At 41.3% G+C, this 15856-nt stretch overlaps 2 protein-coding genes across 7 annotated transcripts; both read left to right on the top strand.

The window, feature by feature from the left end:
- The first annotated feature begins 5858 nt into the window (after positions 1-5858).
- Positions 5859-15265, top strand: LOC121324470 (SLC35A4 upstream open reading frame protein-like). Of its 6 annotated transcripts, none has more exons than XR_005951241.1 (5): positions 5889-5942; positions 6533-6631; positions 8624-8865; positions 9257-9295; positions 14789-15265. XR_005951241.1 is itself a non-coding variant. In XM_041266394.1 (4 exons), exons 1-3 carry the CDS (start codon positions 5922-5924, stop codon positions 8819-8821), a joined length of 318 nt encoding a protein of 105 aa, XP_041122328.1. In that variant the 5' UTR covers positions 5889-5921; the 3' UTR covers positions 8822-8865; positions 9257-9346. The 6 variants fall into 6 exon arrangements, 2 of the variants coding, with proteins under 2 accessions (XP_041122329.1, XP_041122328.1); XR_005951242.1 differs by lacking the exon at positions 14789-15265 and adding an exon at positions 12087-12985; XR_005951239.1 differs by having other exon boundaries at positions 8624-9295.
- On the top strand, positions 9813-11688 carry slc35a4 (solute carrier family 35 member A4). Its single transcript, XM_041266393.1, has one exon. The coding sequence runs from the start codon at positions 9815-9817 to the stop codon at positions 10790-10792; it is 978 nt and encodes a 325-aa protein (XP_041122327.1). The 5' UTR covers positions 9813-9814; the 3' UTR covers positions 10793-11688.
- Positions 15266-15856: the final 591 nt, after the last annotated feature.

Below are 15856 nucleotides of genomic sequence, written 5' to 3'. Positions count from 1 at the left end.
CAGTTCACTTAACTCCAGGGTTGCCAAGTGGCTCCAGAATTTTGACACTAAGCCAGGTCATGTTTTTTAACTCGTCTCTCTAACCACAAATTAATTGATTTTATTGAACATGTACCGTGAGTGTGAATTGCATGAGCGGCTTCAATAAATGTGTTGAATTGTTTAATTGCAGTGGAAATTCTACCCGGAGCATCATAACATGTATTAAAATCATATTGCTTGAAATGTTGTATGGTAAACAATGTGTATCAAAATTGTGCAATTTCGTCGTTATAGAGAATTATGCACTCACCCGCACTCTTTCTCGTTTAACCTTGGGGTTAAGTATTAATGTAATACTTATTTCTGCTTCGCACAGTTCCGCCTCAATCAGACAGCAAATCAGCAAGCTGTATAGGTCTGATTGATGGAATCGATCCTCACAGGAAGTAATTCTCTCCCCCAGACAGGTGTGTGCTTTTAGTAATAGTTAGCAAAACAATTCCATTCCTTTAGCGACAGCTCACGCAATTTATACTCATGTTACATGTTCCAAATCGATTAATTTGCGGTTAGGAGAGGCGAATTAAAAAAACACGACCTGGCTTAAAGTGTATGTAAATTAAAAATAAAAAATTCAGCCAAATGTTTGCTCGGTAAGCTTTAATAGGTAATTTAAACAACAATAAAGTGAGGAAACTACAGAAATTGTTAATTTATTTATGAAATATAGGTGAAGACGTTAGGTTACCTTGGTTACCATAACCTTGGTTCCCTGAAAGAGATGACAACCACCACCAGATAGGTATGGGATATTCCTGCCCTTCGGGTAAGTATTGCCGAGCTCTCTATACCAGAGCTGCCAAAAGGCCCCTTCCTGTGATGATGCACTCTGTCCTACCTATCAAGGGAATAAAACCATCACTCACAGGAAGATCCTGCTCTTTTTCCATCGAACCCGTGAGGGCGACTGAAGCGACCTCGCAGGTGGTGGTCATCTTCTCTTTCAGGGAACCAATGTTACGGTAGGTAACCTAACCTTCCTTTTCAATTTGAAGATGACCACCACCAGATAGGTATGACCTAACCTATACCAAAGCCGTTGTGAGGGAGAAGAAACGGCAGCAACTGAGGGACGGACAACACTGTCTAATCCAGGGGTTACCGGTGTGAACTTACACCCTCAAGGACCCTTGTGTCTAAGAAGGCAATACAGGGTCTACCACATTGATACGGTAGAACCTGACAAAAGTATGCAGCATAGCCCAACTAGCTACAGTACAAATATCAGACATCGAGGCGCCCTTGAAAAGGGCCCAAGATGTAGCCAACCATCTAGTGGAGTGTGCGGCTACCCTACCCGGAGGAGGCAAGCCAGCACCATCATACGCAGTTGAGACTGTCCACAATCCAGTGTGACAGACACTGCTTAGAGTGGGGCTGTCGTAAGGCAGACAAAGAGCTGGTCAGATTGACACAGAGCTCTTGTCCTATGCACATAGCATCTCAATGCTTGCACTGGACAGAGGAAATTTAGTCTCTCATTCTCCACAGAAGCAAACAGAGGTGGATGAAAATACTCCAGTTCCACAGATTGGTTAATGTGGAAGACTGTAATCACCTTGGGGAGGAAAGCGGGGTTGGTGTGCAGCAACACCCTGCTGCCATCTTCCCAAATACGCATGCTGGAGCCGTGTACAAACAGCACAACACCAATTGTACTGTGAACCCTTGTTGAACAGGGCCAGACAGTTGCAAATGGCAGCTACTCTATTGTCCAACAGGTAGGCTTGCTATTATTTGGCTCTGGCATCGTTAAGGGCGAGACCCAGCCTCAAACAGATGCTTCATCACAAATAGTTGTGTGGGCCACTGCTCCTTCCTGCGACTGGGCAGATCAACCAGTCATCCAGGTAATTCAGCACCCTGATCACTTGCAGCCACAAGAGAGCTAAGATGGCATCCATGCACTTTGAAAATGTGCAGGGGGGGGGGGTAATGAGAGGCCAAATCACAGCACGGAAAACTCAGGACGCTCCCCTGTAAGACGGAGCGGAGATACTTCCTGTGCACTGGATCCACAGGAATGTTGATCATTCGTCAAACATTCTTTCAGTCCAGTGTGATAAACCATTCGCTGGGCCAGACAGCCTGGCGATTACAGTGGATGCCAGCATCTTGTTCTCTACTTGCCGAGGTGCCTTGTGTTCTCGGTGGGAGCGTTGAAGCAATTCCTCAACCGCTGGTCGAAAGTAATGGTCAGGGGAGGTAAGGGCTGCTTTTGAAGGAAGGAGCCACTTTCCGATGAGGCCGCGACATAATCGCAATGGTCCTCCTCAGCAAAGCTGAAATTCGGTTCTGTAACATCCAGGACGATCACCGGTACAGGTGGGGTCAGCTCCGGCCATGATCGGCTGAGCTGGGGCCACAGCGAGGGCTTGAGCCTGCTGCCTGGCCAGGGGCTCCCAACGCCACGTATGGCTCAGCTGTGTATTGAAGCACTCGGGCACCAAGGGTACAGACACACCGAGGACACTGAGTGAGGTAGAATACACTACTGGTGCACTGAAGCATCGGGGGCACTGAGTGCAGGTGTTATTGACATGCTGCGGCGCTAAGCACCGAGGCATGGAGCATCTAACATCGAGGGTGCCGAAGCACTGAGAGGCGCCCAGCCTTAACTGCGTGAAGTCAACACAACCCTGGATAGCGCATAGCATATACTGGGGTGGATACACAGGCTCGAGTGGCTGCGGTAGGCAATCAGGAGAGCAGTACAGGGGAGCGCACGGTGCTGTATCATGGTGCAGAGCGGCGATAACCTGGTTCTGGACCATGTGCAGTCACACTACATGGCAACACATAGCGTATGTCAGAGTGGAACACAGGCTCAAGGATGTTAGGCAGGAATAAAAGTGTACTGCTTTTTTAACTGCAAAGGCAGCATTAGGAAAAAATATAGGCTTATACACACAGCCATTCAGCTATGGAGAAACACATTCACCATGCCAGGAGGGTGACCAAGAGCGCCGAGTAGGTGGGCTAAAATAAGCCTGCTGATTTAGCTCAACAGCAGGACCCTGCAGAGCTGGGACCGAGTGGAGAATCACGCTTGTATTATTCTTACTTCTAAATTGCAAGGAAGTAAAGAAACGAATACATACACACTTCACAGCAAGCTGTGCAAGTAAAAATAAGTTACCACGGCAATGCGGGCAACTAATTTTGTTTTGTTTTTACCAGCTCACCGAGTAGGCGGGCTGAAACAAGCCAGCATAAGCAAAAAGCGGGGTGCAGCAGAGCTGGGTCCTGGTGGAGGAATCGCGCTTGTATTATTTTTATTTCTAAACTACAAGGCAGTGAAATAAAACCACACACACATACAACAGCAAGCTGTGAGGGTAATACAACAGACACCATGGCAACGTGGGTGAACTGAAATTTGTAAGCGCACGAGAGGGTGGGCTGAGGCAGTCCAGCAAAGTCAACTCCACAGCTGGGCACGGCAGAGCCGGGGTCTGGTGGAGGATCACGGGTCTCTTTTTCTTTTTAAACTGCAATAGCAGAGGAAAACACAAAACAGCGAGCGCTGTAGGGTTTTAAGCAGACTGCAATCACAAAGCGATGTAGGCTGTTACACAGAAAAAGAGTAAACACAGCTTAGTAACTGGACAGGGGTGTCTAGCCTGGACTACGTGCAGTCACACGGGCAGCGCATAGCCTACAGTGGAGTGCAGCCCCGTGCACAACGAGTACCCTGGTTACTGTGCAGCACTGTGAGCTATACGCTAGGTTGAGCAGTGCCTATGCAACTAGCGCAACATGCACCATGTGCACTGCTTGCACTGTGCGTCCCAAGCGCCGTGCGTACCGGGTACTGTACGCTACGTGAACTGCGTACCATGCGTAATCGCACTAGAGTGGTAGAGGTACTAGCACATGTGCACTAGGTGCACTGTGCATACCGAGCACCATGTACACTGAGTACTGAGGGCATTATATGCACCACGTACCATGTAGCGTTGTTGTGCACTACCGTAGAGGACTATCTCGCTGGCTCTGCGCACGCCGTGGTACTGCAGCACCCGGAAGACCGCTACGCATGGTGCCTACCCTACCACGTGGTAAACCCACACACACACACACACCTGGTCAGCACATAGCATGCACCAGGGGGAGGGGGGGAGGGGACGGGACGCAAGGCCGAAGGCGCAGTGGGTAAGTTTAAGCAGACAGCAAAAGAAGGAAAGATAGCAAAGGGAGGGAGAGTACATCTTTCGTACAAGGCCCTAACCACTGTAGCGGCGGGTCTGTGCCAGCAGAGCTACCTGACAGCAGGGATGCGGCAAGGCCTAGCCCCGTGGAGGAGAACGTGGCTGCGAAGGTCACTCGACAGCAGGGACACGGCAAAGCCTAGCCACGAGGAGGAAAATGTGTACCCTCAGAAAGAGTAGACAATCATTCGCGGATGACTGCACAGACAGTCGCTCACATACCACAGACAGATAAAAAGGAGCTGACAACCATGCAAGAGGGGAGGCTGCTGAGAGACAGAAAGGCAATAAAGGACTTTCTTTTTTAAATCGTTGATTCCAGGAAAGCGGCTTTCAGCACGAATGCAGGGGAAATACAACCGACTCGATTCGACTTGAGAAGCTATTTTTATCAACACACTCAGCTCAACACAGAGGTTTTACCATACTGTCTTCAATAGGAAAAAGAGGAAGATCTTCCTGTGATGGTTTTATTCTCTTGGTAGGTGGGACCGAGTGCGTCATCATGGGAAGAGGCCTTTCGGCAGCTCTGGTATAGAGAGCTCAGCAATACCTACACAAAGGGTAGGAATATCCCATACCTATCTGGTGGCGGTCATCTTCAAATTGAAAGGGAACATTACTGCGTATTACCTTTCAGTTCAGGACGGGGAGTGTTGGATGTAGTAGCCATAGAGCCCACTAGAGGGTCCATAATAATTTAAACACACTCAAAAACATAAAATTATAACAAGATTATCATCCGTGGCCTATTATATTAATTTAAAGAAAAAAAAAATGTGAGGGGGAAAAAAATGTAAGATTATCTACAAAAATACAGTAAAACAAAATACATCTCCAACTTCAGTAAGCCACATCATATGCAACTAAAACCTATCCTTTACCCCTACCCCTAAACCTAAACCTAACCTCTGATTATATCTGATTGTCAAAGCCCTGAACTAAAAGGAAATGCGCAGTAACGTTTTAACCTGTATTTCATAAATAAATTAATAATTTATGTATATTCCTAACTGTTTATGTCATAAAATTCACTAACAAAGCCTAACAAGCAGATTTGGCAGAATTTTGTATTTTTGAGAGTGTGGGTTAAGTGTTAAATTTGTGTTGATACGTCCCATCACTTGCATTAATATTAAAGAAAAAAAAATACTATGTTTAAAAAAACAGTATTTAACCTTTGCTAATTCTAGGTTTTGTAAAGTCGTTTAGAAATACTGTATTTTGGCCATATATCCCTTTAGTTATAAGCGACTGTTTGCATCCAAACTGCATCCCTTCCGCAAAATTGTCGAGTTGAATTAAATTGCGGTAATTCCGTTTCCGTTCTGTAGCTTTTAACCCTCATTTGCTGCACGGCTGAGTGTAATTAAAAATAAGAGGTTGCATTTAAATAATGTACCGTGATCTGTTCTAATCAATAAAGCTGTATTGACGTGCCTAACGATCACTAGCTAACTAGGGCGAGCTGGCCTTTAATCCTGCAGTGTGTGCAGTATTTCTGGGCAGTTGTTAAACATTACTACATCTGATCTTTCTTACTGCAATACAGCAGACGAGCCACTAGTCGACATATGGATCATATTAGGACTGTCTGGAGGCAGACCGGTTAAACGAGATGAGGGGGGCCCCGGGTCAACACGCAAACTCAGAAGGAAGCGGGCAAAGATGGCGGACGACAAGGTGAGAGTGAGTTGCAAGGGACAAATTGTGAACTTTATAATGAACCCGTTTTGAAAACAAAGACAATGTAAAGAGACTGGACAGGGAGTCTTTTTTTTTTGTAAAAGTAGCGACCGCCTTTTTTCGGTAATGTTGTGAAAGACAGTATGAAATGAAAACAACACGGGCAGTGTATCTATAGAATAGGTCCAATAACTGGTGTGTCCCGAAATATTGGCCTTTATTTACTTGAGACGGGAACCCCTGTTACAAAGTAAATACAGCAAAGTTACTGTTACGCTCAGCAGTGTTTCAAGATGCACCGTCGCGTTCAAATGCATGCGCATAACTTTATTTTATTGTCTGTAAAACCAACCGATAATGTTTAGTCTGGATGCATACGTATGCATCTTACCATGTATACTAAAAAATAAATTAAAACAAGACTGGGTATTTCTGTGTTTCTATATGTCATAATTATTTTTTTGTGTTTTTTTTTTAAACAGCTCATTCATCACTGCAGATTCTGTGGCATATTCTGCATGCAGTAATTAAATTACTTTTAAGAAGTAATAAACGACTGTTCCTAATCCGCCTGTCTGTTGGTCCTGTTTCAGGATGCTCTGAATAAGCTGAAGGACCTGGCTCATCTTAAAAACCAGCTGGAGGACATTCAGAAAAGAGTGGAGGAGGAGGTGCAGGCAGGGATACCACAGGTACCAGACCTGGGGCCAGTTACAGTTGTTACAATCACAGCACCATTTTTTGCTGAAATTACAATGCCAGTTTGTTTAATAATTAGTTATAATTATGCTGCAGTAATAGCTACAGACATTAAGGTGTTTATTTTACCAAGCAGTAATCACAGGTACAAATACAGAGACTTACTGTATACATTTTTTTTTTTTGTTCAAGCAAATGGGGTCACTAAAAGTGGTTGAAAGTATGAAAAGAATGTTCACTCAGTGTTAAACACAACATGGAATTGGGAATGATTAAGCTTGGCAAGGTGTGTATTTGAGCTGTAATTGATTAATTATATGGTAATTACAGTTATGCAGGTGTGCCAAGGTTCAACTACAATTAAGATTACATTGTAACTGCAATGAATTACAATTGTAATTGATCGCAGGTCTGACAGGTACAGCACCTTGACTGGCAGTAACTTACACAAACATATCTTGGGGTTCATAGTCCACTGCCAAGGCTTCATGTGATTATATGAACCCTTTACTGCCCAGTGTCCAGTATATTTTACCTCATTTCCATGGACGGGGAGGGGGTCGTTTCAGTACTTTTCCAAGTTGTAACGCGGGTTGGGTCAAGACGTGCATTTGCTGTAGACAGTATTACAGTCAATTTGTCAATGATTTAAAAGATTAAATCCATCTAGGTATTGTTTCACATTTGCTTCATGCAGTACATGTACCTCTGGCAGACTGGTAAGCAGTACAGGGAAAGAAGTGCTGGACAAGAGAAATAATGTGTCAGATGTCAAAATGGATATGAGAGTGGCAGTGATGAAGCCAACTTGCTTGAAAACATTAAAAGTAGACAGAGATTTCCATCAAAGGATTTAAAAAATCTGGAATTGATCTGATGCGATCAGAAACCCAGAGGCAGTGTAAACTGTGCCTGCTACTGTAGTAGGACTGTTCTTTTTTTTATGTTAAGCATTTTTTGTGGGTTTTTTTTGTTGTTTTTTCTTTTTTCAAGGGTTTAATTAACAGCCAAAAATTGTTTATGCCAGACTTTTTAGAAAGTCTGTAACAAAATGGTATATTGTTATTGCTGATACGTGGTAGATATTTCTAAAGACACCCACCGTGCTGGTATCTCAAAGTCCGTAAACAAAACATTAAAATAAATTAGTTCTGCACCGTATAAAACAGCTGATTTTACCAGTGCTTGCAAGTCTGATTAGAATGCCTTTTTGTTGTTCTCCAAGTTGTAGTAGTGACATTGTAGATGCTAGTATAACGAGGAGGCATTGTGGTCCAGTGGTTGAAGTCCAGGGCTTGTAACCAGAAGGTCGCTGACTCACTGTGTGACCCTGAGCAAGTCATTTAACCTTGTTGTACTCCATCCTGCAGATGAGATGTTAAATCAGTGTCCTATTGTAAGTGACTGCATATAATGCATAGTTCATAGCCTACCTCTGTATAGTTCTTTGTGATGGTGGTCCACTATGAAAGAGGCTCTATAAAGATTTTGTTATTACTGTAAATGGGATACTGTTTTAGCAGACATTTCATTAAGTAAACATTTATTTGAAGCTTTTTGGAATTAAGTGTTAATGCAAAACTGCGTTGCATTTTTCTTTGTGACCGTGCTAGGTGAAAAACGGCAATTCCAAAACCATCAAACTCCACCAAGGTAGCAAATCTGCCGAATTTAATAACGGCCATAATGTCCTGTTATATGGTATGTTCCCACCCCCTACAACATTTTTGATTGACATTTAGTGATATAATTTCCTTCCAGCCTGAATTCAGACTTTAGAATTCAGGCCAGCCCGAAGTTTGAAATCAGACCAGTAAATTCGGGCACCCAGTTACGTTTACGATTATAGAACACAGATAGGTAAAATGGGGCCCTTTTGTAGTTTAAAATAACTTAGAAAAATGAAACGTTTAACAATGCACAGTCAAATGACTCCTTGTGTTTAATGGGACTAATAATAACCAGTTTTTTGTTTTTTTTTTCAGGGTGGATCTTTGTTGGCCTCTCCCTTTCTTAAGGGATTTCTGGCTGGATATGTAGTAGCAAAGCTACGCTCCTCTGCTGTGATGGGTGTGTTAATAGGAACATGCACAGGCATCTACGCTGCACAGAACTTTGATGTCCCTAATATAGAAAAGACCATCAAGGACTATTTCAACTCCATTAAAAAAGGACCAAACTAGAAGAAACCTCAATCCTGCCAACTGGAGGCGAAGAAAAGGAATTGGTACCTGGAAGCAATATTAAACCAGAACGCTTTTCTTTGCATTTATTACTCTGATAGACTTTAATGTTATATTTATTCTGCGGTGGTGTGGTTAGTTTTGGGACAAAGTTTAAAGATATTTACAGGTTGTAAATAAGAGTTTGCAACACATGGTCCAAGACTTTGCATTTTAAAATTGATTTTCGTAAAAGTTCTGTTGCAAGGAGTTACTAATTCCTTGTTGCGCCAACGAGAATCTACTTTTGCAACTGCACAGTCTTTTAGAATTTTTACTTTACTTGCCTTAAATCTTTAAGATGTAAACAATATTTGTTTACTTGCCTTAAACCTTTATCAGATGTAAACAAATTAAAAAAACTAAATGCAGCTTGTTTTTTTTTTTTTTTGTCAGGAATAAGATACGAAATGATTGAAACTACAGTTAAATTCAGTAAGTGTGAAATATTTTTATGTTCCAGTCTTCGTAAGATTAGAAATAAAGCACTCGTCCCTGTTTAACCCTTGGGTGTATGGGTTTAAGTACAGTAGAAATCTCAAATACACTGTTTAAGAGAGGATAACTTGTCAAAGTGCATTCAGAAAATAATAGACTACCACTGGACTGCCAAACTTTGCCGCCTTGTTTTTAGTTCTTATATTGTCAGGGATATACACAGTATTTTATTATATAAAAAAATATCACTCAGATAACTGGTTACTTGTATTTTGCCTTCTTTGAGCTGTCGGTATTGTCAATGATTGAAACCTGTCGTATAACATCATGTTTTCCATTGTACTATAGTATAAAGGTGGTCCACATAATGTGTAATCAGTAGAAAAGTTACATCCAGGCTGGTACAGTTGCATTGGCAGTTTGAGCCCACCATTTGCTTTTTGCAGTAGGTTGGCATGAAGCTGTCTGTTTGTATGTATTACCCAATGATCTGGATTGTGTTGCTGTTCCTAAAGCATGATTACAATTAAAAATGTGGAATGTGCAGACCTGGCTGCTCTTGAAAAAGGGTACAGGGTCACACAGGTCTGCTGGGGGCTTCTCCTTGCATTGTCTGTGCTTATCTATGGCTCCCACGCCCCATTGATTACCCTGTGTAAAGTAGACGACAAGATCCCATTCAGCTCCTCATCCTGTGTCGTTCTGATAGAATTGGCCAAGTTTATAGTATCTCTGGGGCTGCTGTTTCTCCGAGATCGACACTCCTTGCACTTTGCAGTTTCCTGGAGACACGTTGTCCCCTACGTGCTCCCAGCTTTGCTCTACGCAGTCAACAATAACTTGGTGGTTTTCATGCAGATCCACATGGACCCCAGTACCTTCCAGGTCCTGAGCAACTTCAAAATTGCCTCCACAGCCCTCCTTTATAGCGCCTTCTTGCGAAAACAGCTTAGTCGCAGGCAGTGGTTGTCACTGGCTTTGCTGATGGCAGCAGGGATATGCCACACATACAGCAGCATGGACACACCCAAGCATAAGGTGGATGAAGCCATATCTGGAACACAGTTTCACATCACTGTCCTGGGCCTGCTACTGGTGTTTGTGTACTGCATTGTGTCTGGCTTGGCTGCTGTCTACACAGAGCTCATCCTTAAGACTCAGAGACTGCCTCTGAACCTGCAGAACCTCTTTCTCTATTTCTTTGGGATTGTAGTGAACTCAGGCACCCACCTCGCCAGTGCCGAGGGCAGCGGCTTTTTCGATGGCTACTCACGGTGGGTGGGGGTGATCGTGGTTACCCAAGCTCTGAATGGGTTGCTCATGTCTGTTGTCATGAAGCACAGCAGCAACATCACCCGTCTCTTTGTCATCTCTTGCTCCATGCTCGTCAACGCTGTTTACTCTGTTGCACTGTTTAGCCTGCAGCTTACTCCACTCTTCTTTGTTTCTGTTTTCTTTATTGCAGTGGCCATTCACTTATACTACCATGTGTAAAATGTATGGGTTATGGTATAATTCCTTCTGAACAATGACCTTATTTATTTGGTGTTAGATTCGATCCCTAGGGAAGAAATAGTGAGCGTCTGGGTAGTCTGCTGGATCATATTTTGAGTCCTGTCAGCTACATCAAAACTACTAAGGGCAGCACACACTTGACCCCTGTTTGGCCAGTCAACTGCTCAACAGAAACCACTGATAGCAACGTGTGGCTATAACTGAATGTCTGAATAAGTTAAAGACAACTGGACAGTTGTGATGCAGATAATTTACTAAATGTAAGCTGCATTCCATTGTTTTTGATGCAACTCTGATTTTTGTTTTCATTATTATTCTGTTGATTGTTTCTTGGTGCTTTGTATCATGTGCATATATTTTGCTGTGAAAGTTGCATGGGTCCTCTTTTGTTCCATTTAAATTTCCACAGTTGTCATTGATACATTGCAGCTCTTATACAATGTTACTTTCTGCCTAGCTACCATTTACCAATAGCATGTATAAATTGTGCTATCTTGAGGAAAAAAAGGCCAACGTTTATTTGTCACTGATATTCTTTATGAATTTAGATGTGAACGTGTGATTTAATTCTCCAGTGTCAACCTTGCAATCTGTAAGAGCCTGTGACTGTATAGGGGTAAAAGTAATGTAACAGTAACTGCCTCGTATGTCACTTAAGGCAGTGTTCTCCAACCCCCTGTCTTTGTAAACCTTGTCTTCTTTTTACATATTCTTAGTTTATCACTTTTTAACCCCATTGGGACTACAACAAAATTGCCAATAAATAATGTCTTTGTTTACACTTATGTACAGAACAGTTGGAGATCACTGGTGCTCTGTTCTTAATACAGATATTACATCTGTTTCTCTATTCAATAAAGTGACCTAAACATGTAGCTTCTTTTTTTAAAATGTTTGTTTTTGGGGGTGGGTTTTTGTACTTAAGCCCCTTTCCTCCTCGCATGGATTCCCTAATAATTACTATATCCAGGATCTTAGAAATATGTAAAATAATCTATTTAACTGTTAAACCCCAACATCATGCAAAGTGTTAAACCATCAAGGGATTTAAATCTTTGTGATCTTTTTCTTTTTGTAAGTTGACCATAGGAGCTGTTTCATTTGCCCTGTGAAGAGTGAGGCACGATTCTCTGGGACATTGTGAAAGGTTTTTTGCTCGTTCATGCACATGCCAGCTAGGGGAGAATAGTTCTCTTAGCACCGCAGTTTACTGTTTTTTGTTTGGGGGGCGGTTAGTTGGGATATTAACATTTCTTTGCAATATTTTTTATAGAAAATAAAATACCATTGCAAGATGAGACCTACTCAAAATTAGAGAAGCTACTGTTACAGGACAGCCTTTGGAGAAGGATCCTTTCAGAACTGGAAAGAACAGATTTATTTCTTTGCAATATTTTTTATTTTATATTTTTTACTGAAGTGAACAAAGCAATCCCCCTCTGTTAATGATGTGCTGTATAATTCCAGCTGCTGCTTGGTACATGTTGACTTGATATGCAGGAATGTAGCTTTAGTGTTGCATTTGAAAAATGTTCTTATTCTGAGTTACAGTAAAATAAATATATTTAAAAAAACACATTCGTGTATAACCAGTGTTTTAGCATTACAATAAAGTTAATGAGAGGTAACACATTTTAAAGGGTTGTTATCGCTGCTGTAAGATTGTCATTCCAACAGCACTTTGGGGATGATGAAGATCTGATTTGCTATTGTTATGTCCTTGCTGTTACACCAAGCTGTGATTCTTGAGAAAACAGAAGTGCTAGGAGATGAGCCAGTGTTTAACTGGCATACTTGGTTTGTCATGGAAGCCATTGAATTGGAATGTGTTATAGTACACCCCTGGGAGTAATCGTTTTTTTTTTCTTTAAAAAGTGTTGCTGATCAAACAGGCACACTCCTGTGTGATTTTAATTCGCAATGCTGCGGTCCTTCTCCATCTTAGGTTATGGCAGTATCTCACAGACGATGCTGAGAGCCTCTGGCAACCTTCTTCACAGACAGCGCATCTCTCAGCTCTGCAAATGCTAAAGTGCAAGTGCAGAAAACATGTTTATTACTTGGTGCTTCTCTGGTGGCGCCTATTGAAATGTACATAATGTTACGGCCAAAAACCCTATAGAAGTAACTGAGACCTGCTGAATAATGTTACATTAACATATAGAATTACATAAAATAACCTAACCTTAGGAAGGTTAAACAGACATATATCAGATTATGCCCAACCTCAATAAAAAAAAAAAAAAAAAAAAAAAATGGGAAGCTCAGGGTTTATGGCAAGGTAGTTATGTTCAGAAATATTAAAAGCTTGGATACAATAAAGGCATTTTCAATGATGATCTTAAAAATGGCTTGTGATTATATATATATATATATATATATATATATATATATATATATATATATATATATATATATATATATATAAAAAAATTTAGCTGAGACACAAAGTCATTGTGCATATGAGCTGTTTGGATATTCATGCGCCAGACTTTGCCCAAGTCTACCATTTTTACTTAATCAGTAACTAATTTGTAAGGTAGGTCTGCCTAAGGATATACTTAATACAAATGCAGTTATCAAAGAACATTATAATACAAAAACAAAGTCTACATCAGGTAATATAAACAAACTGGTTGCCCAACCATTTCTGATGAAGCAGAACGCTAAATAATGGTATAATGGAGTAAGCAGTCAAACATGGATAATATTTTAGTGTAAAATGTAACGTGATTGTGGAACACTACAGCTTTTAAAATGAGATACAATGTTATAAGTACGAAATTGCTGTAATAAATGTCGCTGGTCCTCACCACCATGTAGCTGTGCATTCTCCGCCTCCAGCTGCTGGTTGCGTGCAGACACGTACATAGCATTCTGGATGGGTTCCACCAGCAGAGTCCGATAGCGGCGGTCCAGGGCGTCTTTCTGTTCCTCAAACACCTCACGGAAAGCACGGAAAACCTGCCAATAAGCACTGTGGTAGAGTACATTAACGCCGCAGGCCTCTAGGGGGAGCTGCCTCCCAAGAAATGCCAAACTGAATTTAAAACGAGTGCGAGAATGATTCCAGGAAATTGTGCTTTTCAAAAAGACTTCTATTGAATCTAAATGGAACATGAGAAATCGCTGAAGGGATTTTGATATTATTTTGAAAATATGAAATAAATAAATTCTATCTGTGTCAGTTTTAGAGTTCAAATATATATATATATATTATATCTATATATATATCCCATTGATATATTATCATATGATATAATAGGGGTGAACCCACTTGAGTAAACTGTCTTTATTTATCTCATTTTCTATAATGAAAATCTAATTCAAGTGTTATTTGCAGGTTGGGCGTGTGTTTGCTATTTTGGTTTCAGTTAAGTCCATCTTATTTCAAATACTGTACTCGCACTGATACTATCAGTCTTAATAAAGTGATGATGCATCCCCGCTCAGCACTCACTAAAATATATCTTGGTATGAAAGAATATTATTTACTTTGGCAATGTCAGTGGAAATGCTCAAAGTAATAGATTTTGTCACTGCCCACACTTGCCTAGCTTTGAAAGGAATTCATAAGAACTATAACTATTTGTCTCCTTTTCAATTTGATTGGAGCCTTATTCGATATTTTACACTTTATCCACACCAGCGCCTTTTTCTCAGAAACCGCAATCTCTTATCCCAGGTAATCCTGTTAACCATCTGCATAATGATTTGAACTCATGGTAATGCAGGAACCGGAAGTTATGAAAGCCTACTTTTAGTAACATGTATAATGTAAATGGGTATATCAAATAAATACTTGCTAGTAAGTGTAAACTATTTCAAGTTTTACCACAGACAGGCCCTGGTGGGAACCTGACCTCAGTCTACTCTGACCTGCAGGCTCTGTGCTCGGTGAGAGTCCAGCTCCTCAGAGTATCTCTTGTGCATCATGTCCTGGTCTCGCTCAGCCTTGCCCTTCTCCCTCCGCAGGACTTCCAGCTGAAGAACCAGGACCTCCCTCTCCCTCTGCAGCCACCAGATCTCCCCAGCAGGCTCCCCTTCACCCTGGAACCACAACACAAGAAGCATCAACCTAGACCTGCAGCTCTATCTCTATCACCCTTCAGTCTCACACGGAACTGCAGCTCTATCTCGATCAGTCTCACACTGAACAGCTCTACCTCTATCACCATTCAGTCTCACACTGAACTGCCAGTACCCTGAACAGAGACTTTCCAGACCAGGCCTTGCCTCCGTGGTTTAGTAGCTTGGTAACATCTGTAGATTCAGCAGGTGAAAATAGGCAATTGGTTTAACAGCGAGAATGTAGATCTGTTGATCTTTAAGTTCTCCTGAAAGTAAATCGGTTGCATCTCAAATTAAGCAGTAAAACAGGGGTATAATAACACAGTGTAACAATTATTATTATTTTTTTTGTTCCTGGGTAGTAAGTGTTATATCCTAATTGCTTATGCCTCAAAAGTATAGAAAATGGCTATTATTCCCCACAAACTTTGCTTTTGTGACCAAGACAATGATATTTCAAAATATCACTATTTCCAATGGGAAAACGGGCAAATTTACAGTATAATCGTAAATCTCGAAAAACTCCTCACTTCTAAACCTTTTGTAGTCATTTTTGTATTACTTTAGTATAAATACATGTTAATTTGGATTCATATGTTGTTTTTTTCTGACTTTATGTGAACGAAAAGACACACATTTGCCTGATGTCCCATTGGAAATAGTGATATTTTTAAATATCATTGTCCTGGTCACAAAAGCAAAGTTTGTGGGGAATAATAGCCATTTTCTATACTTTTGAGGCATAAGCAATTAGGAAATAACACTTACTACCCAGGAACAAAAATTGTGTTACATAGTGTAATCACAAAAAAAAAAATGTTGTGCCCATTTCAAGCAGTTCTCTTTCTCCCACTTGTTTGAAGGAGCTATAATGCCAGTGAATCAATTACAAACAAAATCAACAACTTCAGTTGACTCTCACCTTTTCAGCCTGCAGCTCCTCTTCCATCTTCAGAACCTCCCCCTGTATGA

Source organism: Polyodon spathula, chromosome 12 (genome assembly GCF_017654505.1).
Source record: "Polyodon spathula isolate WHYD16114869_AA chromosome 12, ASM1765450v1, whole genome shotgun sequence".
Taxonomy (NCBI): Eukaryota; Metazoa; Chordata; class Actinopteri; order Acipenseriformes; family Polyodontidae; genus Polyodon; species Polyodon spathula.
Note: the sequence above shows the minus strand (reverse complement) of the source record. Positions and strands in the feature narration are given on the sequence as shown.